At 40.3% G+C, this 23,449-nt stretch overlaps 3 protein-coding genes and 1 long non-coding RNA gene across 9 annotated transcripts; 2 read left to right on the forward strand and 2 right to left on the reverse strand.

Annotated features, from left to right (window-relative positions):
* Positions 1 to 7,022: 7,022 nt before the first annotated feature.
* Positions 7,023 to 17,237, reverse strand: LOC108055247 (cationic amino acid transporter 2). Of its 6 annotated transcripts, none has more exons than XM_070214745.1 (9): positions 17,146 to 17,237; positions 15,124 to 15,315; positions 14,944 to 15,039; positions 11,281 to 11,572; positions 10,804 to 11,088; positions 10,642 to 10,746; positions 9,650 to 10,465; positions 9,313 to 9,588; positions 7,023 to 9,223 (listed from the first exon to the last, which is right to left on the reverse strand). In XM_070214745.1, the coding sequence occupies exons 4-9, from the start codon at positions 11,519 to 11,521 to the stop codon at positions 7,809 to 7,811; spliced, it is 3,138 nt and encodes a 1,045-aa protein (XP_070070846.1). In that variant the 5' UTR covers positions 11,522 to 11,572; positions 14,944 to 15,039; positions 15,124 to 15,315; positions 17,146 to 17,237; the 3' UTR covers positions 7,023 to 7,808. The 6 variants fall into 6 exon arrangements, with proteins under 6 accessions (XP_070070846.1, XP_070070844.1, XP_070070845.1 ...); XM_070214743.1 differs by having other exon boundaries at positions 16,977 to 17,206; XM_070214744.1 differs by having other exon boundaries at positions 17,054 to 17,203.
* LOC138913071 (uncharacterized) lies at positions 11,968 to 13,460 on the forward strand. The gene is made up of 4 exons (XR_011418644.1): positions 11,968 to 12,448; positions 12,519 to 12,600; positions 12,936 to 13,022; positions 13,083 to 13,460. It is a non-coding gene; the product is annotated as an uncharacterized lncRNA (long non-coding RNA).
* A 1,402-nt stretch (positions 17,238 to 18,639) lies between the features above and the next one.
* On the forward strand, positions 18,640 to 20,806 carry Best3 (Bestrophin 3). Its single transcript, XM_017138501.3, has 4 exons — positions 18,640 to 18,815; positions 18,877 to 18,987; positions 19,255 to 19,798; positions 19,852 to 20,806. Exons 1-4 carry the CDS (start codon positions 18,745 to 18,747, stop codon positions 20,731 to 20,733), a joined length of 1,608 nt encoding a protein of 535 aa, XP_016993990.2. The 5' UTR covers positions 18,640 to 18,744; the 3' UTR covers positions 20,734 to 20,806.
* A 39-nt stretch (positions 20,807 to 20,845) lies between these two features.
* Best4 (Bestrophin 4) lies at positions 20,846 to 23,051 on the reverse strand. Its single transcript, XM_017138502.3, has 6 exons — positions 22,892 to 23,051; positions 22,723 to 22,833; positions 21,925 to 22,672; positions 21,597 to 21,794; positions 21,267 to 21,498; positions 20,846 to 21,197 (listed from the first exon to the last, which is right to left on the reverse strand). The coding sequence occupies exons 1-6, from the start codon at positions 23,038 to 23,040 to the stop codon at positions 20,956 to 20,958; spliced, it is 1,680 nt and encodes a 559-aa protein (XP_016993991.3). The 5' UTR covers positions 23,041 to 23,051; the 3' UTR covers positions 20,846 to 20,955.
* Between the last annotated feature and the right edge of the window lie 398 nt (positions 23,052 to 23,449).

The following is a 23,449-nucleotide window of genomic DNA, read 5'->3' on the forward strand; positions in this document are numbered from 1 at the left end:
CAAATTACCAACATTATAAAAGATGAACAGCTCCGGGACAGTCAACTATGGAACCCAGTCAGCCCACTCGCGCCCTCTGCACCACCCACATTGCCACCCTCCCGATTACCACCCACTTTCAAGCAGAGTTTCAATTTATTGGGTGGGTGTACTGAAAAGTTATGAAAATATCTCTCTTCATTTACTGCCTAAAAGCCATAATTCATAAATATATTTTTTACAATATAATATTATAATAGTTTTATTTTTACTGAACATTTAAACTGAGGAAAGTTCTAAGCCAGGTTTTACAATTACAAAATTCCAAAGCTGTTTTCAGCTACGAATTTTATGAAAACAATTTCCTTTTTCTTTAGTTTTTTATTATAAAAGGCACTTATAGCTGTATTACTTTTGTAGCATCCACCGCGGTTCGCGAACTCTTCCCTGCTGTATTTATCCAACCGTCTGTATGTAGATATAGTATATTCCCAGCTGTGGGTGTGTGTTTTAAACGCATCAAATGCTTGCGTGTGATTAGTTTGCATACAACTTGACAGAGACGAGTGGGATGAAGACAAGGAGCCCCACTGATGATGATGATGGTGGTTCAGATGGTGGCTCAGTTGATGATGGGGCGGTGGTGATTCTGCTGAGATTCGGTTTTGGTCGGGTTGCCAAGGATGAAGAATCCCTTTGTTGACAAGTGCTGCATGGCATCATTCATTCCTGTCCTGTCATTTGGCGTTGCTTAATTTCGCGGTTTTCACGCGCTTTCAATTCCCCCCACTTCCACTCCCTCCCGACGGGAAACTCCTTTGCGAAAACTCCTCCCAACCACCACAACAAAATGAGCATTTTTGGGGATACTAAAAAGGAATTGATAATGACTGTGAACCTGATTCTGATTAGCATTGTGATGGGCTAGCTAGTTTGTTGGCTAGTTAGTTAGTTAGCATGGAAAAATTGGCGAAAATTGCCTGTAATTTTGAACGGGGCCAACTGCTAACTAACCGTGGTCCAGAACGATTGCCAATGGCAAACAGCGCTCAACATGAGTGTCTAGTGTCGAAAAATTGGGGCTAATGAGCATTTGAAAAACGCACAATTGTGACTATAACACGGGAATTGGAGGCTCAAAGTTGCCCCGTTTCCCCTATACACTTGAACAATTTTTACTATTTTTCGAGAGTATCAGACAGCAATATTAATTCCAAAATTATATTTTTTCTCCATCAGAAATCCTTTTTTACTTTTACTTTTTTAGGTTTATAAATTTAGGATAACAGAAAACTTTACTATTAATTAAGTTAAAATGTTGAAGTGAAGGTATATTTAATAACCTTTAAGAAGTTGTCAGAAAATATGTTTTTTTTTCAACAAGTAAAAGGAGGGAATAAATATGTTCTGAGTGTGTTTCCCTTTACAACTAGTAGCAACCGTTAACAGCTCCTGGCAACTTGTTAACAAGCTGGCACCCGCAACAAGCTCTCGGCTCAAAGGGGGCGGGAAGGTCGTAGGGAAATTGGGAGGAAAAGCGGGAGAAAAGCGGCAGTGCTGTTGGCTGTGTGTTGACAATTAAGCCGGTTAATATGATTGCCACTTGATGTGCTGATGCTGAATGTTCGCTGCTGGCTGCCAACTGATGATGGCTCCTGATGAGGGCGAGGATGCTGATTGTGGGTACGGGGGTTAGGGATATAGGATGAGGGATGTGGTTGAAGCCTCCCGTTTTGGCCAACGAAATGAGCGAACGCATTGTGGCCCTAAAATGAAAGCCAAAAAACTATACCTTAAGTGTACTATGGAGTAGGAAGATTATTTTCCCATAATTACAGGAATTAGAACCGAAAGTGTTATGAAATTATGCAAGACAAGTGAATATGAATAAACAAATAGCATAAAACATTTTATTGCTACCGACAGACGTTTTTTTATTAATTAAAATTACATTTATACTTTTAGTATTGTTTTTTACATTTTTTAATAGCTATTTTAAAAAATTATTCCTTATTTAAATTTGATCTATTTTTGTTTTAAAGTATTAAAGGTAAAATCTAGAAAATTTGGGTTAATGACTCGGCATTCAAAGAGTCCATTCAACTTGTGTATTATAACCAGGTTTGATATTCTCATAGATTTTCTACGCTCACCTCCATTTCAGCCCACATTTTCTAATGCGAACTTTGCGCGCAATTTGTTGCTGCTGACAGCTGTGAGAAAAGGAGAAAGGGAGAATTTGTTCCTGTTTCTGGTTTCTCGGCTCTGTTCCTCTATCTCTGTCTGCAGTTGTTGTGCTGTCTCTGTCGTCGCATTCAGGCCAGGATGTCAGCGGCAAATGCAACTGCAACTGCTGACATTCCCATTGTCCTGGAGACCTGAAAAGATATAGTCAGAGAAAGGGAAGGAGACAGGGATAAGGGAGAGAGAAAGAGAACGCAAGAGGGAGCGTGAGTGTGTCACAAAATGCTAACGACATTTTGTTATTTACTTATTGCATTCATTTAGCTTGAAGAAACCGTCCCACTCTTTCACTCAATGTCGCACTACAGAGACAGAAAATTAATAGTCTTAAAAAATTGTATACATAAATAATTGCCACAATATCCATTTCTTCCAATACATTTTCAATCATTTCCTAACACTGATAAAAAAATGAATTAGTAAATTTCGTATATCATAACTAAAATATTTAACATACAAATATTTCAATACTCATACTAAATGGAAACAGGAATCGATAAAATTTAAAGCGAACAGTTTGTTAATTTAAATTTACATTTTACAAAAGGATATCAACATTTAGGAAGGATTTTTTTAACAAAATGATTATCTAAATAATAAGTTATTTCAGCCTATTTCTAGTACCATTCCGTTATTTCAGCAACAGTCAGATGTTTGCAACGCAGTGAAGGAGACGTTTCAGCCTATTTCTGGTACCATTCCGTTGTTTCAGCAACAGTTTTTTAATAAATTTAATATTTTCGCTAAGGCCTTTGTTAATATTTTTCCTGAGTGTAAGCGTCTTTTGCACATTTTTAATCTGCCTGCCTTTTGTATTGCACTTAACTTGGCTTGCAGTCTTGCCCCGAAGCACTCTGAAACCGCCCCGCCCGCGCTCATTCGCTCTTTGGAGAATGCCTCACAGCCCCTTAGAATTTAGCCAGGAACAATGGGCCTCGCATAATGGGGCAAATTGAATTTGAATTGCTTGGCTGGTTGGCTTGGTTAACATTCTAAGCGCACTCACACACTTAGAGAGGGACGGCTAGAGGGGCCGAGAAAGAGAAGGGGCTAACGTGTGCAGGCCGGGCCGGCCACATTTAAGATTCTCAATAATGCTTATTGTCAGGGAATTGAATGCGAAAACAATGCCATGTCCCAGAGTCCTCTTCTCTAGTGTCCTGCCATTGTGCGTGGTTCGGTAAATATTATTCTTCTTTAAAAATTGTCGAATGCCCGAGGATACCAGAAGAAGGCACCAGGAAAAAGGGAGAGTCTTTTAAAAAAAATTGTAGAAGTAGGAAAGGTTATGACAAGCACAAACCATTTGTCCCAAACAAGATAAATGAGAAAAAATTAGAGGCACACAGATAGCTCATAGAAATCAATTGAAGTCGAGTAGAAAATCAACAGCGTATTATTTTTCCCTCGACCATGTTCTTAAATCTTTTGTGCGTTGTGGCAAATGACAAAGGAGCAATTATGAGGAGCACCCAGGAATGTGCAGAAAGAGCCACAAGACCATAGTTAAGATTCTGATTTTAATAGAGAAGCAGCAGTCTCAAAAGAAGTGCTGGGAAATCAAGCGAATTGTGATGAAACTCAAACAAAATCGTGATAACCAATTGGCAAGGTGTCTTCGCAATTGAGAGATCTATTATTAGAAGGCATTTTCAGGTAAGTTTCCGAGGTCATAAACAATTGCATAGGGATTTATGCCACACAACATGTTTGATTGGCAGTGGTTGTGGTAAATAAATTAAGGGTTTGAAAATAATATTGGAAAGTTAAGTAGTGAATGGTGTGGAAAAGTAAAAAAAATGTATTATTGAGAAAAATGTATTATTTTTCAAAAATTGTCTTATTTCAAAATAAATTAAAGGTAAATAAGTAAGACTCTGATTTATTACTTTTTTGGAACCGGAAAACAGGAATTTCTCATTCAATTATCCAAACCTAACTCCTTAAGAAAACAAGTCAGCTTCTTTCAATAACTCCTTTTCGGAATGAGCAACCGGAAGCAAAATTAATTTTCCAATATTAATCTCCCTCAACTTGACCTCAAGACCGCAGCCACAGGATACCTTTTCAATCGCATTAAAGAGCAATTCATTTGCCCGGCTGCAACCTCCTTTAATGGGTTAATCTCATCCGAGTGCAATCCCCTGCTTAACATATGTATGCACAGACCGCAGGGCCAAAATCCAAAATCCAGCATCCCGAATCCAGTCCCGAAAACCTGAAAACATGCACCATATCCGTTGCTGGCTGTCATGGCCGATTGAACAAACAGCTAAACCCAAATGCTAATCCTTTTTTCCATTTTTTCATGGTTTCGTCGGGCGAGTCTGAGGTCCTGCATTTGTGCAGCTGTTGCTACGAAAATTACTTTTTTTCGTGTATTTGGAAGGGACAAATCCACTGATCCACTTTGCGTACAGTAGCAGCCGCCTCTGTTGTTTTGACAAAATGTTTTTGTCGAGTGCCATTGACTTTGGTAGCAGTCGGTAGTTTGGTAACTGCAACTGCAGCCCGCATTTACCTGACAAATGATGATGACAACTTCCGCTGCTGGCTAAAACCCTCAGCCCTCCCAGCACATATTTTAATTTTCGAAACAATCCGGCAAAACAAAATACGAGAAAATCAGGGAGACACGCCAAAGTCGAGCGGAATACGCCGAGAGTTCTCCTGGCCGGCCACGTTAAGAGGATTATGTCCAGTCGGAATGCGAGTGTGTGGGGTAAAACTCGCAATTTTTATGAATATGGAAAAGCCGCTTTGGACGGCAGTGGAAATAATAACAAACTAACGAAACTTCAAACAAAAACATGGCAACGAAGGAGTTAGGATAGGTGAAAATGTTATTAGAGCTGAGCAACGATTACATAACCGAAAAACAATTTGAAAAGAAATTGTTTTTGAGAAAACATGAGGGAGTACTGTGTGAGATAAAGCTTAGCTCATTTGGACCAGGAAAAATCAAAGGAAATTGTCAAGGGAATAAGAAGCGAACATTAAAAAGTTACTGAAAAGAAGGCCTTTAATAATAGACTTACATGCAATATATTTCCCTTAACATTTAAATCATTTTATTTCTCATACGAATATTTTAAACATTTATTATATTTACAAAAGTCAGCATTGGCATTATTGAAAAAGGGAATTAAAATATGTTTGCTTCAGAGTAAAGATGGATTAAATGAGATTAATACTATGTAATCAGATTTCAAAATCACAAATTCGTTTTTGTACAAATACTATTTTTACCAATATAGAACAATTTTTAAAATTATATTATTTACTCTCCTCAAAAATTGAGATACTATTCATTTACATGTATATGTATATGTAAATTTTCCCGATATGACCTCATGCTTTGGGTTCTTATTTATGGAATTGCATCTCCCATATGAATATTTTCCCTTCCCATCCTTCACCAGTTCTCTTTCCAGGCAATGGAATGCAATATCCAAAGTTGGTGTATTCCCCCTGCATTAATTAGTTTCGCTCGTTGCCAATTTGTCACAGAGCCCGATGTCAATGCTCCGGCAATGTGAGGGCGAGATCTTGAACTCCACCCCCAGAGACACCCCCTTCTGGGAGTTTTCGGAGGTCTTAAAGTCTTAGCCAGAGGGACTTTAAGTTTTGGCGCCCATAAATATGCCATAAAACTATTTGAACGGTCGACTAGATAAAGGGGGCGGACAGTCTTTGAGCAAGTGTAGCAAACAACCAAAACAACCACCAGACGACTTCTGTCCTGGGACTACCAACTAGATAGATACTCCTCTCTCCGGCCCATAGCAAAGTTAATAATAATAAAGCAGGGGCGGAGAAGTCAGGGGCACGCCCCAGACAAAGTCCCCGCCAAATACGATTACAATTTGTTACACTTACGCAGCACAAAAGTCGTCAGCCACCCCGCACATCATCCCGTTCCCATTCTCATTCCCAAGCCCATCTTCTCCTTGGAGTTGGGACGCCAAACAGTCGCCAGTTGTTTCGTCTTTCGTCTTGTGGTTATACAAATCTCCAGACTGGCATCAAAAGCAGCACCAGTAGAACCAGAAGCATCCGAGCAACCTGACCAAAGAAATGCCCAAACGAATGTCCGCATAAATCAGAGCATAGTTTGGTTCTGAGACGAAAAGGGGGAAGCTGCCGCATCGGCTGCCCAAGGGGATGTTTCCGTCTAATCAAAATCAAAGCAAAGGGGAACGCCACACTGAAGAAAAAATTGGAGTTCATTACATTTTCAAGGTTATTGATCTTCAGATAGTATTTCCATAGTAGTATAAACATATAAATATTAATCAATAGTATTTATAAATATTATTTAGGAATATAAATAAAATAGAGATTTTATCCAAATATTCCATATAATTTTAGCATACTTATTTTTTTATCATATTTATAAAAAATAATTTCTGAAAATAACATTACTTATAGTTTATAGATCTAACTTCCTGTTCATTATTTTTCCGTGTAAAACCATTTTGAAACTCACGCAGGAAAATTCTGAAAAAGGGCAAAGGGGAAAAACACTCCCCGAGAACAGTGCACACTCTCGCTCAGCGATCAGCCGATGCCAATTAATTTATCAAAGTCAGTGCAGCCGAGGAGGAACCATCCTCAAGACAAGGCCACTGGGAATTAAACGACAATGAACGATCCCCATTCATTGGGTTATTAATACAGCACACTCTACGCAAGATCATCGGGGAATCGATTCCGGAAGCGGCTGCAGTTGCCATCAACATTTCTTTCTTCCCATTCTTTCCTTTCTCTTCGGGTCCACTCAGGTAAACTCATTTGACTTTTATTAATTACAACTAGATTTTTATTTATAACCAACAAATTGTTCACAATTTATCAAATTGGCTTAGTGATGCATACACATCTCTATGGGTATATGTTTAATTATTCAGAGACGATCGCTGTATTTGAGCTTCTGCCATCCAGCCCTTTGACGCTTCATTTCCCGGTAGCTGTTGGGCAGTCCATAGAAAAAGTATATGGACAGTCCTATGCGAGTAGAGAACCGATTAGTTTACGTATTAGGAGGTATCTTAGGCATGCACTTAGTTTTGACGTTTATAATAGCGCTTTATTTAATACTTTTACGACTAGTTTTGAGTTAGCTCAGCATGCGTGTTAATTTATAGGGGATTGTGAGGGGCTAGGATTAAGACTGGGATCTCTTAAATATACTTTATAGTCAGGTCTTAAAATTCATATCCATTTGAGGTTCCATTCCCCACAAGTACTTTCCTTCAGCAGTTACTTCCCTTTGTTAGGAACTCCCTACATTTCATTCCTTTTCCACTTAACTTTAAACAATTCCCAAAGGACCCCTCCTAGTCAGCTCCTTTGTTCCTCCAATCCACCTGGTACTTTTCATCTAGGATTGCTTGCATTCCGTACTAACTACTAACTAGTGACTACTTGTAACTACAGCTATGCTAGATATGTACAAGACGGGCTACATTTGCATTCCGATTGCATGCAGAACTTAACTACTGTTAACTGGGGAGGGGGAAATGGCACCCTCTTTGGTTTCACCAGGGAGGGTTCAATATCCACAGGGGGAGGTATACAGCCCCTCAGCTCTCCACTTCCTCCACTTCTATGTAGGTGGACTGCGGACGTTGGCGACGCACCAAGTCCGGATGTTGTTGGGTTCGGTGCGAGGGACCCCGCTGCAATATGGCCTCCAATTTGGCTTTGAATGGCAACGGCTTCGACTCCGGTTGCTGGCCAGGATCCGGACGTGTCTCCGGCTGCGATTCCGGTGGCAGGAGTGCCGGGTTCCTGGCATCCACGATATGCGGCCGACTCAAACTGGGTCGCTGTTTGCGCAAACTAATGCTGTTGATGGTCTTGTACAGCACCGGATCGAATTTCGGTGGACGCGGTATGTTGTTGCCACCTGCAGTTGCCGCATCCGCAACTGCAGCGGGGGCCTTTGAGGGGGTGGGGGTGGGCACTTCTGCGAGGACCTCATCAGCATTACCAGCCTCATTATGGTCGATTTTCAGCTCACTGATGGCCTTGAGCATTAAGCGACGCACATCGGTCTCGCTTTTCGATTGCTTTAGCAGCGGCCTTGCTTTCGGCTCCTCAACCTGGTCCTCCCTCTCCTCCTCGGACCTCTTGGCCACCCCCTTCACCTGCTGGGCATTGCCATTCATAATGATGTGGCTTAAGCGGTCTTTAAACTTGGCCGAGTGCAGGGGATCCTCAATGGCGGAGGCCTGGGATTTGAGGGAAGTCTGCGAGGGCAGGCGTTGCAGTACAAAAACAGGCTTTCGTTCGGATTCCCCATCCTCCCCTGACTTATCCTCTTTCAGCAGGACAACCTCTTTGCTTTTAACCCGCTGCAACTGTTCGTAGAAAGCCTCGCTATTGAACAGCTCCTCCAGCATCTGATGGGCCACCAATTTGCATTCCTCGTATTTGCTTAACTTGAGGGAAACTCCGCTTTCAGTCTCATCATCGTCGCTGCTGCTGTGAACGGTGGCCACAATGACGGTCTCTATGACACTCGGATACATCTCGGAGTCCAGGCTAAAGTGCCGCTCGAAGATCATCTGCTGCCGGAGGTCCAGCTCCTGCTGGCTCTGCTGCATGTCCTCGGCCTCCAGGACATCGTCCAGCATGGCTATCACCGACTGCTCGTCCTCCCGCGACGGCGACTCAGTGTCGCAGCCCAAGGTGGCCGTGGAGTTCTCACTCTTGGTGTCCTCCACATAGAAAACCTTGCCATTGGCATGCTTCACTTCGACCAGCTCGTCGCCCACATCACTCAGATTCTGAATCTGATCCAAACTGCTGCTGGGACTCTTCTTCAGCTGCGTCTCCAGGGTCAGGACACTCTCCTTCGAGATGCAGTGGTACTCCTGCTCCCGACTCTCCTGCAATCCCTTCAGCGCCTTGTAGAAGGCCCACCTCTCGGGGTTTCTCTTCTCCGGATTCTTGCTATCGTACAGATACCAGCATGCAAGGAATACGGGAATACCTAGGACATCGAGGTTAGTACAAAAGTGCCACATGCATTACTTTCTACCACATGCAAAGGGTAATAGAAGGGCGGAAGGCACGACTCACCCACAATCATCCAGACCCCGAAACGTATCCACGTCCAACTGTCCAGCTGGAGCATTAGGTATATGTTGATGAAGATGCTGATGGCGGGGACAATCGGTACGAAGGGCACTCGGAACAGCCGGCGACGAGCTTCTCTGGGCTGGAGGCAAATGAGCAGGATCACCAGGAACATCAGCAGGACCAGGACAACCAGGAGAGTCAGAGCCCAGATCTCCTTGGAGGCAATCGAGGGATGGGCCTGCATTATCACTACACCTATTCCCAAGGAAATCAGACCTGCAAAATAGGATTAGGGAGATTAGAAATATTATTTTTACTACCTTTATATCAAACTCACAAAACAGTGTAGCCAGCACTCCCACAATCCTCGAGGATATCGCATTTGGTTCCTGGATGCGATGCACATTGAATAGTTGTGTGCAAACCGAACCGAAGGTAAATCGCTCGGAGCTCGAGGTCAACGAAGTGGTTTCCGAAGCTCTAACTTCCCGCTGTCCCGGATTCTCTTCCACCTCACAGTAGTCCATGTACCGGAGGAGCATTATGGATATTGCCACCACGCTGTAGGCCAACAGAGTGCCGATGGACAGGAGGCTGACCAATTGGGACAAGTCGAAGAGCCCGGCGATCGCGGCCGTGAAAAGCGCTGCCACAATGGATCCAGTGACTGGGACTCGAAATCTCGGACTCACTTTGCCCAGAAATCTAAACAGTAGGCCATCCTGGGCCATTGAGTACATCACTCGGGGCAGAGGAAAGAGGGCTCCAAAGAGACTAGCCATCAGACCCACCAAACCCCCAACGGTGACTACCCACATGGCTACGGGCCAACCCACATATTCGAAGGCATACGGCAGTGGAGCGTTGGCATCCTGGAGATAATATGGTAGCATCAGTGTCAGAACAGTGGACACTCCGAAATAGCACAGGAAGATTATCAGCAGCGAGAGCAGGATCGATTTGGGAATGTTCTTGCGAGGATTTCGAACCTCTTCGCCGGTGGTGGCGATGCAATCGAATCCCACGAAGCCGAAAAAGCAGGTGGCCGCTCCACGGAGAGTTCCCTCAAATCCGAAGGGGAAAAAACCCCCCGATCCGATGGTGGAATTCGCACTGACTGTACTGGGATCCACCGTCCAGTTGGAGAAGTCGGCTGGAAGGCGGGAAACAACAATTAGTTAATTAAGAAAACATTATCGGAAATCAGGTATAACTATCTTCAATAAAGATTGCTCTATTATGTTGTCATAACATTCTTGAAATTCCCCTAGCTGGGAATTTTCTACCAAGCGTTAATAAAATATATTTAGTATTTAAAAACAAACTTACCTTTAATCGCACCAGCAATTATGACAAAACCCAAAATGAATATATTTACACAGGTCACAAAATTATTAGCCATCGTAGATGTCTCCACACCAAATGCAAGTGCCACTAGAAAATAAAAAAAATTATTTAATGCTAACAAACCAAATATATTTTACCACTCACCTCCAAAAACAACCACCAAGCCAAAGGCCAAAAAGTCAAAGTAGCTGCCCAGAAAACTTACATTCATGGGTGCCACCTCGGCAAATGTGTTTTTCAGGGTATCATTCAGCAAGGAGTCCAGATACAGACTGATACCCCTACAAACACTCGCAGTGCCAATAACATATTCCAAAATGAGATTCCAGCCAATAACAAAAGCCACAAATTCTCCAATGCAGACATAACTATATACATAGGCCGATCCCGCCTTGGGAACTCGAGCTCCGAATTCCGCATAGCATACTCCTATGAGCAATTTTATATAAAGATCATGAATGAACGAATAAAAAATACAACGATAAAAAATCTGACCAATCTGGATTATTTGTAATGAAAAAAACTTGATGGGAAAATTAAAGTTCAAGTAAAATGAATTAAAATGATTTATTTTTATGAGACACTTGTATTATAAGGTAGTCTTAGTTAAATCAAACTCACCCGCCAACAAAGATGCCAGAGCGGCGATGGCAAATGATATCATCACCGAGGGACCCGCCTGATCCTTGGCTATCTGCCCGGCCAGCACATAGACCCCTGCTCCCAGGGTCGATCCCACTCCCAGGGCCGTGAGGTCCCACAGACCAAGCACTCGATTCAGTTTCGTATCCCCCTCGCTGCCATCCGCTTGGAGATTCTTGCGCCGGGTGAGAACCTTCCAGGGCGAGAATTGCCGAACCATTTCTCTCTCTCTGTCTCTCGGCTTGTCGAAAGTTCAGTAAACCTTGGGATTCTGGAAAGGAAAATATTGCAGGTTCACTTAGTCGCATTCAGAGGTTTAGCCAAGATCATAATGCACTTCGATCTACGTATTGTCTTATCTTGTGACGCCGTACGATTGTATAATGCAAATAATTGAGCTCAAATTGTAATCGTAAATGGCGAGGCTGTTGTGAGCTGCGAGACTGAACTCGATTGCTCCACTTAGAATTGGGTATAGGTAATCTATACACTCATAGAAATTTTTACCTAAATACTAGAAAAGTCGCCCTAAAACCGAGGTCGCCCTAAAACTACGAAAAATTTTCTTATTATACGGGTGGCTAGCCCTAAAAATACGAAAAATCGCCATGGAAAATATTTTTTAGGGTTAGTTTTTCCAAAACGCCAAATTTGCCCTGTTTTTTAGGGCGAATTTTTATGAGTCGACTCCAAAAGTAATTCCTTCTTTTTAGGGCGAAATCGCCCTAAAACGCAGAACAAAATAGCCAAAAATATGTTCTGAAATTGCCCTAAAAACAAGGAAGAGTCAAACGAAATTCTAAGACGCAATTAATGGATACATATGTAATATGTGTGTATGTGTGTGTGGTTGGCAGGTCAAAACAAGTGAATGTGTGTGTATATTAGGGCGGACCTTTTTCTATGAATTTTGATGCTGAGCGCATTTGACTTTAGAGAAGTCCACCCTTTTTCTTCTTCTTTGCTACTTTTCGTCCGTTGCAGTGGCAAGGGTGGGGGTAGAAAGAGTTGCATTGTCTAGACTTTGTCATAATTTTTCGGGCGCTTGGCGGCGAAAGACGTGTTTGTGAAACCTTTTGTTTGTGAAGAAGTGAAAAATGTAAACGCTATTAAAGGACTTGGGAGGCGATTCTTTCTCTGTTTTCTGGTGAGTACATACATATATAATTGTGCAATTTGGATATTAATAACTAATTTAATTTAGATATCTGTAACAGAGGAAAATGCAGCTGAAACTTAAAAAGATTTGACTGGAAGCAGCGGTCCAGATGTAGAGGTTTGGAAGTGTGGCAGAACAAAGTAAGAACATTAACAAGAGTATACATATATGTATGTGTATATGTAAATAATGCTTAAGGTAAAAAGATGATGCAACAGAATACACACATTTTTTACAGATGTATATATTTGCCAGAAATCTGTATTTATGCACCGGACAAACCGCATTCACAAGTGCATATGCCAAAATAACCCCCAAATTTCTATTGCGTCATTTCATCAGTAACCGAAATTTGCTTTTGTTGCTTCCTTTTTTCCAGAAGTAGCAGAAAACGCAATCGCAGGCTAAATGAAAATTTTGACTGTTAGTAGTGCATTTTTATATTAATTTCTAACAATTTTTTTTCTTGTTTTAGATTGAGAACGCAAACCACTTTTCGCACTTTTTAAAAGCGAAAGTAAGGGAATAAAACTGCTCAAATCTTTGGAAAGCCACGCTGAAGGTATGTGCTTTTTCTCTTTTTCTTTTCTCATTCAATAAACAGACTGTTTTTATTTAATAGAGATACAATCAACTTTAATTTGGCTTGCGATCCATTCAGTGTTGGTGCGACAGCAATGACAAAGAAGGACGGCGGGAGCAAGAACGCGAAGCACACCATTGCGGACCCGCGAAGCCGTTTCTTGGTTTGGAAGGCTACTGTTGGGGAACTGCAAACACATCTAAAGGCATTGACGGAAAATTGCAAATCCGGAAAGCCGAAACTGCAACCATTCAGCTGCAACGTGGGAACAAGCCCTTTTTGACCTTGGTGAATTTCCAGTTTACCTATCAGAGGTTTTTTTATAGAATGCGAACCTTATTGAAAAGTATTGATGTGTGCTTCAAAATATTTTTTGTTTTAAACCACCATTTATCCAAAAAATTTTTTATGAAATTCATTTAGAGTCTGATAAGAAAGGTAGAGCTTTATCCGAACTCTTGGAGGATTATAAAACCTTAAAACTGTAACTATTTTAAAGAAACAATCTGTTCATTCCAAAAAAAAAATATTATTTCTATGCATTCAATTAGAAGTAAAATTTGATAATTAGTACTTATTGTAATAAACCTTAAAAGACCCTCCGGCGGAAGCACAAAACCTAAGGACCAAAAAATACATTAAGCCAAAACATTATTTTTAAGATCGATGTAATTCTTTTAGCAATAAGAATAAGTAGAAAAGTAAGTAAATGTATATAATTAGAAATTGTGTAAATAACAACAAACAAAAATATAAAAAAAACAAAAAAAATATAATGAAATCGTATTTTTATTTATGAAAAAAAGCCGGGAAATTTTGGGGAGCACTTTGCTTTTTTTAGGGCAATTCGCCTATAAATCCAGAAAAACGCCCTAAATTTATGAAAATCTGCCTTTAGTTTCAGGATATTTTTTCATATTTCTAGGGCAATTTGCCCTAAAATCCAGAAAAACACCCTAGATTTATGAAAATCTGCCTTTAGTTTAAAGGTATTTTTTCCGATTTCCAGGGCAATTCGCCTATAAGTCCAGAAAAAGCGCCCTGGATTTAAAGGAAACTGCCTTTAGTTTAAGGGTCTCATTTCCTACTTTTAGGGCAATTAGCTTTGAAAATAGAAAAATCGCCCTAGATCTACGAAAAATCGCCCTAAATGTGTGACAAATTCACCCGTATTTTTAGGGCAATTTGCCCTAATTTTGTTGCCTAGTCGCCATTGACCCCCGTTTTAGGGCGATTTTCCTTGTTTTTAGGGCGATTTTACCGGAAAATTTCTATGAGTGTATGTGGGGAGTGCTATGTGGGAAGGTTTCGGTGGTGGGGAAGTTGTAATGGAAAAGTTTTCGGAAGCACCTTTCTGTAGAAAGTTTGATAACAAGGAGGGAATCAATTAATAGTTAAGAAAATCAATTTAATTAAAAATACATATGATTTATGAAATAGATTAAAAAAGCATGATGACACTGATGTTTTTATTGTAAATGTGTGGACGATTAAATAATACAGCAAAGGCTTTTATGTTTATTTTAGTCACCAAATTTTTTTAAAATAATGACATTGTTCTAAGAAACCTCAAATGTTTTTCAGAATTAACGTTGCAAATCTGCATTTCGTCAGGCATAAATAATTAATTTTTACATATTTTTTCAACAGGTGACTAACCAAAGCACCCACACCTTATCCTAATAAAAATATTCCCCCACTTTGATAAGAATCAGATGCTCAAGTTTTTACCTATAATATCTTTTGCAACTTTGTTTGCCTTTCTATTATTAAGTTTATAATTCGTTTGCTCTCCGCTTAACGAAGATAATTAAGTGGGTCTAGGTGAGTCCGCCGGGCTTGTCGAATGGAAACTTATGCTGTATTTATATAATTATGGTAAACTTGATACTGCACTCACCGACTTTGAAACAGTTTTATTCCCGCGTCTGTTCGATTCCTATTGCAGTTGCTGCTCCAGTGCACTCTGTGCAAATATTTTCGCCTTTGTTTGGTTCTTATTAATGAATTGTAAGTCTATTATTAATTTCCGCTCACACAAAACAATGAAAAACGGACAACAAAAGTGTGACTGACATACTTGGCGATCTGGGAGCGTCTGTCTGCAGGCTGTTGGTGTCGTATTACAGCCGCGAATTCTTCGCGTACTCCTCCTAAGATAAGACCACCAGGCCAGCGAGCCGAACTCGAACCTCCTCCCCAGTCCGACGAGAGTGATTGTTAGCCATGGGCTAGGAGAGCAGGCTGCACTGCGAGAAAAATCGATCTGAACCTGAAGGGGCAAATACGAAATGTAAAGTAACCCGTTTAAAGGAGCACCATTTATTGTCTACTAAACAATTGAAAAATGTATTGAAATCAGTTAAGTTCAACTGTTTTAAAAAATAATTTTGTTTTACAATAATTATATGCAAATAAAGGATTGGGTTAACCACCGACAAATTTAAATTTTATAATAAACACTAAATTAACTAGTCAATTAGCTTAAAACATGCACCTAGCTATATTATTTTTGAATTCAGAATAGTTTAATAATAGAAAATAAAAACTTTAAAATCGGAAAACTCAACCAAAAGTTATTTTGATTTTTAAATTATCACCGTGGCGAATAAATAATTATAAACAATAATAATATAATGTTAATTAAGTTACATTTTCACGTTTTTTAAGAAAAATACCTTTATATATCTCAAAAAGGGGTTGTGATTTTTATTTGAAAATCAATATTTTTCAGTCTCTGCTTAACTTGTACTGTATATGGGCACTTCCAAAATGTCGCTCGGGACATTTGCACACCTTTAAAGTTGAAAAAAAATTGTAAAACAATGTATTTTAATTTTAATTATGGGCTTTTCTTTTCACTCTTCCCAAGCTCTATTTTTGGTAAAAATCTTGATTTTGTACCACTTTTAGTTTTTAAGATATCGGTAAAAAACTGCCGTATTCGCTCGGGACAAAAATAGAAGTGGATTTCGGGGAAGTTCATACAACACCAGAAATTAGCGAATTCTGATGGAATATTTTAATGCGATTTTTTTTAGAATGTTGTTCAAACATGTCGCTGTGAAATGCTTTTGGTTTCACTCAAAAATTCTTTGCCGTTTTTTTTTTATGCAGTTTCAACCACATTCGCTCGGGACATGTCGCTCGGGACATTTTTTCCGACTGTTTTGTAAAGCGGATTTCTTTACCTCTATCTCTCAATTGCTGGATGTTTTGCTTTTAACTTAATAGTTTAGTATGTGAATGAAGCATTCAGTACAGAAAAATGTCACATATTAGCATTCCTATAGGATAAATTAACAATAGAAGACAGGTCCAAAAAATAACAAAAAAATAGCCAAAAACTGATTTTTGCGTATATTGGTGGGGTTTGTCATAAAAATGATCAAACTATACTCTAAATTTGTAGTTAAGCTCAGTATCCAACTAATTAGAAACTAATATCGGGGCAAAATCATGTGGAAATATGTTTTATTCAAGTTTTAAGGTTTTTGGCTTGGTGGACTTTTTTTTGGAAGTGCCCATATCATTTTTGCCTTTAAAATTTACCAATATAACCCTTATACAAATTTAATTACTATTAAACTATTTCTCTCAGTGCACACCCGAAGCAAAACTGATAAGAGACGAAGACGACTGGAAACCGACTGGATTTAGGAAGATAAGGCGCGATTCGGGGGATCGGATCGGAGGTTTACTGAGATGATCTGGGTTGTAATTAGAGCGAATACAAAAAAATTAGCAGGTGTGCGAGAGGGAGGGGCGAGGAGCGAGGGAGAGGGGCTGAATCACACTGTGTGACGTCGCTTATTGCTGCTGTGTTTTTGATGTTGCTGCTGTGATATTGCTGCTGCTGCTTGACTTTGTTGTTGTTTTCCGACTTTCGTTTTTATGATCTTTGCGATAGTGAAATAACAGATTTTTGTGTACTTTTTTTTGCCGCCACTACAAGGCAATTTCAGAACTGTGTTATTTATGTTGTTTTAGATAACGCTGTTTGTATTCACGTTTTTACTACATTTCCGATCTGCCGTTTTTCGGCTTTAGATTTGAACATTCATACTTTTCTCCCGCTCGTATTGCTATCTCTCTTTCGCACCGTATCGCGCTCCCTTTCGCACTGGCACGCAGCTCGGTTGTTGACGGTTTCGGTGTATAACGTTAACTGAAAGTGTAAGATAATATTCTGGCCCCATATATAGAGAGAGCGCTACGAGAACTGGCCGTCTATATAGCGGAATGCAGTAGTAATATCGCACAGACGAACACAATTATAAATGCTTTCTGCTCGTCTTCCCATTGTTATTGTTTTCATATTGTTTTTGGTCTAGATGTTGCTGCTTTTATTGTCGTTAGCTGTCGAGTGTCAATTTGTGGATTTTATGGAGTGGTTAAGTCGGTTGATAAGCTCGGATGCGCTTTGGAGTTTTAAATAATATATAACAAATTATATGTAGTTTGATTACCTCAAATTTAAATGGAATCAATTGATAGAACCCACCTTATAAGCCTTATCGGGGCGAAATCTACAATTACGTAAACTCGGGCCATATAAGAAGGTGAATGAATGGCTTGATTTCATAATTTCAGATATGATTTGCTGGTACGAGATAAGCCGATTAAACAAATCTGGTTTGATTGCATTGTAAAGGTGTAGGTATTCTCTTTATAGAGTGCACTGTGTAGCTGATTATCCAAAGCATTTCAGCATTTTCCGTTTCTAAATTCCACATTTCCACTGACAAATTCTTTTCGCCATATTAAATTCGTTTGTAAACGAATGCACGCATTAGCAGCTGTTTAATTATCTATAAACTGATTAGAAACATTGTTAAACCAAACCCACTTTTTATTGATTTTATTATCACGTGTCGATTACTCACTTTCGTGGTTTTTATGCCTTGTACTTCAAAGTATAAAGTTTTATTTCCAAATTTAATCACAATCTCCACATTGATTGATACAAGATTTCATTAAAATTTAAAACAAATAAAATTATATTAGGCATAATTAATACCATTGGCTTATTTTAATCATAAAAGAATTTAAGATTATCTCAAACCTTATTAAGCCAATTTACCCTATATAATCTATGTATTTTTTTCATAGATTGTTGCGAATTAATGCAGGATATGATATCAACCGACTCGGCATGAGCAAATAAATGCTGATAAGATACTCGAAATGCTCTTCACACTTTCACCGATGGAGTGGGAAAAAATCACAGCATTGCCGCTATGGCCACACAGAATGTTTGCTGGGGCATTAAAATTTTACTGCACCTTCTTGATGCCGCCAGACAAACATATATCCGCATATATAGGTAGGTATATTGGGAACGGGGCAGGAGGAACAGGAGCCGACTTCATCACATGTGCGGGCGAGAGCGTGTGGCAAATTGGCCTTTGTGGGTTGTTGTCTGCTGGCCTGGCGGCAAATATAAATGATCTAATTTAAATAATTACGCCCACAAAATGTGACGCGCCTACCAAATTGCCTTCGTTTAATGCTTGAGTGGGAAAATTACCCCCGAGCCAAACCGAAGACTAGAACTAATTTCAAAGTTGGCTTTGCTTATGGCCTCACAAAGTGTTTCCCACTCCCATTCCATTTCCATTTCCATTCGCATTGCCATTGCCAAGTCGATTTCCCAGCCGTTCGGGTATTATTAAAGTTTTCCAATTGACAATTTTCGGGTATGACTGTCTCCTACACCGCCGAGGTGGCAACATGCAGCTATTTTGGCTGCTTCTGGAAGCTTTTGATGAGGTGAGACATCTTCGATATTAGCCTTATACTGTATTGACCGAGATATCTGATAAATCTGCAGATGGCGCGCCAGCATCTACAAGATTATATGGGTTGATCTTCTGGCATTTCTGTGTTGCTACTACTTGATGGCTATTATTTACCGCTATGCTCTAAGGGATGTCGATAAACCGTGAGTTAATCTCCCCTTTGATCCCTTTTAAAACTATCCATACGTGGCATTCTATTCTTAATAATAATTTTACAAATTGTAAATATGTCTTAAGTAGGTATTAAATTTAGTATTAAATTTCTTAGAATAGATTTCTCAAAAATCTATTAAAATTCAGAAATCTTTGGATAAATAGATTTTAAGATTTCCTGTTTAAAAAATGATTTCATTAAAATGCGGTTTTTTGTTTTAAGACTATTTAACTTCTTCCCTTGACATATTTCCCAGTATTTTCGAGGACATTGTGATGTACTGTCACAGCTATAGCAACCTGATTCCGCTTTCCTTCGTGCTGGGTTTCTACGTGGGCATTATTATAGAGCGCTGGTGGAGTCAGTATATTACGGTTCCCTGGCCCGATCCCTTGGCGGTTTATGTAAGTGCCTTGGTTCGCGGGCAGGATGAGCATGGTCGTCTGATGAGGCGTACGATTATGAGATATGTGTGCTTGTCCTTGACCATGGTGCTGTCGATGATATCCCCCGTTATAAAGCGGCGCTTCCCCTCTTACGATCAGTTAATTGAAGTGGGTCTTCTGAATGCCAACGAGGCCAATATCATAAGGGCTATGGATGCCAAGTTCCCGAAGCATCCCAAGTACTGGATGCCCATCGTCTGGGCTGCGAGCATTGTGACAAGGGCCCGAAAGGAGGGACGTATCTGGGATGACTTCTCGCTGAAGTCTATGATTGATGAACTGAATAAATTCCGAGCCGGATGCAATATGCTGATCCATTACGATACGATCTCAGTGCCATTGGTTTACACCCAGGTTAGTCTATTGTTATGAGATAGTTTTTTTTTGCAAAACAATCTTTTTTTCAGGTTGTAACTCTGGCTGTTTACTCGTATTTTGTGGCCTCTATTTTCGGCCATCAATGGATTGATCGGGAGGTCAAACACTACAACAATATAGTTAGTTACTACTTTCCGCTGTTCAGCACCCTGGAGTTTTTCTTCTTCATGGGCTGGCTAAAGGTGGCCGAAACTCTGATTTGTCCCTTTGGCGATGACGACGATGACTTCGAACTGAACTGGCTGATCGATCGGAATCTGCAGGTCAGCTATTTAATCGTTGACGAGATGCACAACGATCACCCGCAGTTGGTGAGGGATCAGTACTGGGACGAGGTCTTCCCCAACGAACTGCCCTATTTGGTGGAGTCTGAGAGGGCCGAACACCCGGAGGCCTCCACCGCTCGACTGGGCATCCCAAAAGTCAACGCCGCTCATTCGGTCAAGAGCGAGGCCAGTTTGGAGAACGACTTTACCGAATTCGACGACGAGGACGAGACCAAGGACGAAGTCACGATTCGATTTGCCCGTCGCGAGTTCAGCTGGAGCAAAAGCTCCGTGTCGATAACGTATTCCTCGGGCAACCATAGCATAGATACCCTCAGCTTTGACGACCAGGGTGGCGAGGAGATGGAAAACGAGGTGGACTCAAGGACTGTGGATTCCGGCAGCAAGGACGACTTCGATCGGCTGCGGGAAAAGCGGGAAAGGGAGCGTGTGAACCGGCAGATGCAGCATGCCGCCCTCGCGATGGAGTTGATGAAGGGAGAACTGGGCTCAAATGCGGGATCGGATACAGGATCAAGTCGCACCAATGTCCCGCTGAAGGACTCCGAGGTCCAGACCGACAAGAGCTACACCAGCCAACGGAAGAAGGACAAGGATAAGGACAAGGAAGCCGACAAGGAATAAAATGGGAACGTAAAAAGGATAGTTTGCATTGTAAAATAATTTATGAAATAATTTATAGTAATAAAAAAGGATAATTCCAAATTTATTTATCATTAAATAAAATATAGGTACTAAGTAGGTGTTAAGCCTTGGTAACACCGTTATTCCTTCATTTTTATTTATAAACGTTAAATGTCAGAACAACAACAAGTGGAAAGCAGGATTAAGATTAAAGATAAATCTCTAATCGTTCTTTTCTGTTTTATTTGGTGGGGTTGCCTTGGTTGAAGGATCTTGTTGGGTTCCATCTCCTGCTTCCTGGCTTTCGGATAGAGTTTCATCGGACGGAGGACGAAGAACTGTGACCGTATAAGGTGCACCCGAAGTATCGTGACGGAGATGGGTGCTCCTCATGTCCATAAAACGGTGGCGCATTCGTTCCCTGCGCTCACGGCGACGCTGCTCAATTAAAGCATTAAAATCGACTGCGGAAAGTAGGATTTATATAAATAAGTTTGCAATCTTTACAATTATTCTGGTATAATAATTCTTACTGGTCGATTGCGACGGTTTTTGAGAGCTCTGTGGATCTTCCTGATCCATGGCAAATAGAGTTTCACTGAAGGTCACTCCAGATGGGCCATCTTCCAATTGAAAGGAGTCTGAGTAGCTCCCTGTCGCCGATGGTCTTCCCAAAAAGTTCCGTTGGAAGGCGTTACGCGAATGGGTACGGCTATTGCGGCTACTGCGGTTACTAAAGGTCGAAAGACCCGATCCATGGTGTCTCTAGAGTGTCAGAAGAAAAGATGAATTGTTACACAACTACCGGTGAATGACTTTCTTCACCTATCAAAATGGTACTTAAGAACTCTAAATAACTATACCTTCTGTTGAGATTGGGTTTCCATATATGCAGTTGAAGCTTCCGGAGGGTTATGACGCATATTTGGCACTGCGTAGGGCATTTCATTCGGAAAGACCTCCTCCCAGTATTGATCTTTAACCAGTTCCGGATGCTCCTGGTGCATCTCGTCCACTATGCAATATGCAACCGTGAGATTCCGATCGATTATCCAATTAAGCTATAGTTAAAATGTTTATAAATACATAAATTTAATTATTACAAAATTAAAAATAAAAAAACAACCGTGACCTTATCTATTAAAATATTTTTACATTTTTTGATACAATATTATTAAAATGTGATCTTACCTCAAAGTCGTCATCATCCTCTCCGAATGGATTGATCAAGGACTCGGCCACCTTGAGCCAACCCATGTAAAAGAAAAACTGAAGGATGGTCAGGATGGGGAACCACCTTCTAATATTAATGCCTTCCGGATCCGAATGATTCTCCATCCACTGTTGTCCAAGAACGCTGAACAGAAAAAAAGAGTAGGTGGCCACGGTGACCACCTGGGTGTAAACCAGTGGAACACTGATCCAGTCGTAGTAAAGCAGAAATCCACATAAACCGCGAAAGTGGTTCAACTCGTCAATTATCGTCTTAACGGCGTAATCATCCCTGATCTTATTCTCCCTCCTGGCCCGCATTACAATGCTAGCTGCCCAAACGATGGGCATCCAATGTTTTGGATAATTTGGAAAGGCCTGATCCATGGTCTCAATGATCTTCTTTTCGTTTTCCAGTAAAAATCCAGCTTCGATGATTTGATTGTAGGTGGGAAATCGACGTTTTACACGTGGTGATATCATGGTGAAAACTATCACCTGGCACAGGCAGACATATCTCAGGATCGTTCGCCTCATGACTCGGGCTCTATCATCGGAGCCATGGATACTGGTACTAATCAAAATGGCAATCCCATCTGGCCAGGGAATGGTTGTGTATTGCTCCCACCAGCGATTCATCACAATTCGCACAAAAAATCCCAACACGAAGGACAATGGAATGAGGGAACCATTCCGCTCGCAATACGTTATAATAGCCTCGAAGAACCTGTGCCATCAACGGTTACTTTAATGCAGAATAAACTAAGTATAGCTCACCTCTTGCCCTCTTCATTTAGCAACAAGCGATATGTAATGGCCAGCAAGACGTACAATCCGAAGAAAGCAATTAGGTCTATCCATATTAGCTTGTAAATACTGCCGCGCCATCTTTGAAATAAAATTTTTTTTTAAATTTTAAAATAGCACGAGTAGTAGAAATACTAACCTCACTAGGAGACCCAAGAAATTGCTGACAACACTCGATGTGCTCACACGCGAGGTGTAGGTCACAGTCATGATTGAACAGCCTTTTTGAATGAATTCAATTTGTATATAAAACAGGCACAAAACAAGTTGACAGTCTGAGCAACGCATACAATTTTTTACCAATAGGAATTTCGCATTATTACTTTGGAAAAAATAGAGGCAATATTTTATTTATTTATTGAATTTATATTGGTTTAAAAACAATTTAGAGTATTTCAACTCAATGTTATTCTTTTCTCTATTAAAACATAATAAAGACACAAAATTAAACCTGTCAAATAGAAATCAAAAGACATGACTAAAAAGGTGATAGCAAAACATCATTGATACGTATTTGTTTTTCCTATCCAGCTCAATATTCCCCTCCTCTCAAGTATTTCATCGATAATTTTATTTATTCTGAAAACCATTTTCATTTTGCTTTCCTTCTAATACCCTGGGATTATAAAAATAATGGCATATCCTATAGATATGTGGTTTGAACATCAATTTAAAATGTAGAAGTAAATTTTTATTT

The sequence above is a fragment of the Drosophila takahashii genome, chromosome 3L, assembly GCF_030179915.1.
Source record: "Drosophila takahashii strain IR98-3 E-12201 chromosome 3L, DtakHiC1v2, whole genome shotgun sequence".
Classification (NCBI taxonomy): domain Eukaryota; kingdom Metazoa; phylum Arthropoda; class Insecta; order Diptera; family Drosophilidae; genus Drosophila; species Drosophila takahashii.

What these genes read in the sequence shown, in the direction of transcription:
- LOC108055247 (XM_070214745.1), bottom strand. Translation starts at nt 11,521, where the DNA reads ATGGTTCGGCAATTCTCGCCCTGGAAGGTTCTCACCCGGCGCAAGAAT. An exon ending in TCTGGCATCTTTGTTGGCGG is followed by an intron (nt 11,089 to 11,280) that starts GTGAGTTTGATT and finishes AATTGCTCATAG; the next exon opens with GAGTATGCTATGCGGAATTC. An exon ending in AGTGCTGGCTACACTGTTTT is followed by an intron (nt 9,589 to 9,649) that starts GTGAGTTTGATA and finishes CCTATTTTGCAG; the next exon opens with GTCTGATTTCCTTGGGAATA.
- Best4 (XM_017138502.3), bottom strand. Translation starts at nt 23,040, where the DNA reads ATGCGTTGCTCAGACTGTCAACTTGTTTTGTGCCTGTTTTATATACAA. An exon ending in TTCTTGGGTCTCCTAGTGAG is followed by an intron (nt 22,834 to 22,891) that starts GTTAGTATTTCT and finishes TTTATTTCAAAG; the next exon opens with ATGGCGCGGCAGTATTTACA. An exon ending in AAACCCAATCTCAACAGAAG is followed by an intron (nt 21,499 to 21,596) that starts GTATAGTTATTT and finishes CTGACACTCTAG; the next exon opens with AGACACCATGGATCGGGTCT.
- Best3 (XM_017138501.3), top strand. Translation starts at nt 18,745, where the DNA reads ATGACTGTCTCCTACACCGCCGAGGTGGCAACATGCAGCTATTTTGGC. An exon ending in TTCTGGAAGCTTTTGATGAG is followed by an intron (nt 18,816 to 18,876) that starts GTGAGACATCTT and finishes ATAAATCTGCAG; the next exon opens with ATGGCGCGCCAGCATCTACA. An exon ending in CTAAGGGATGTCGATAAACC is followed by an intron (nt 18,988 to 19,254) that starts GTGAGTTAATCT and finishes CATATTTCCCAG; the next exon opens with TATTTTCGAGGACATTGTGA.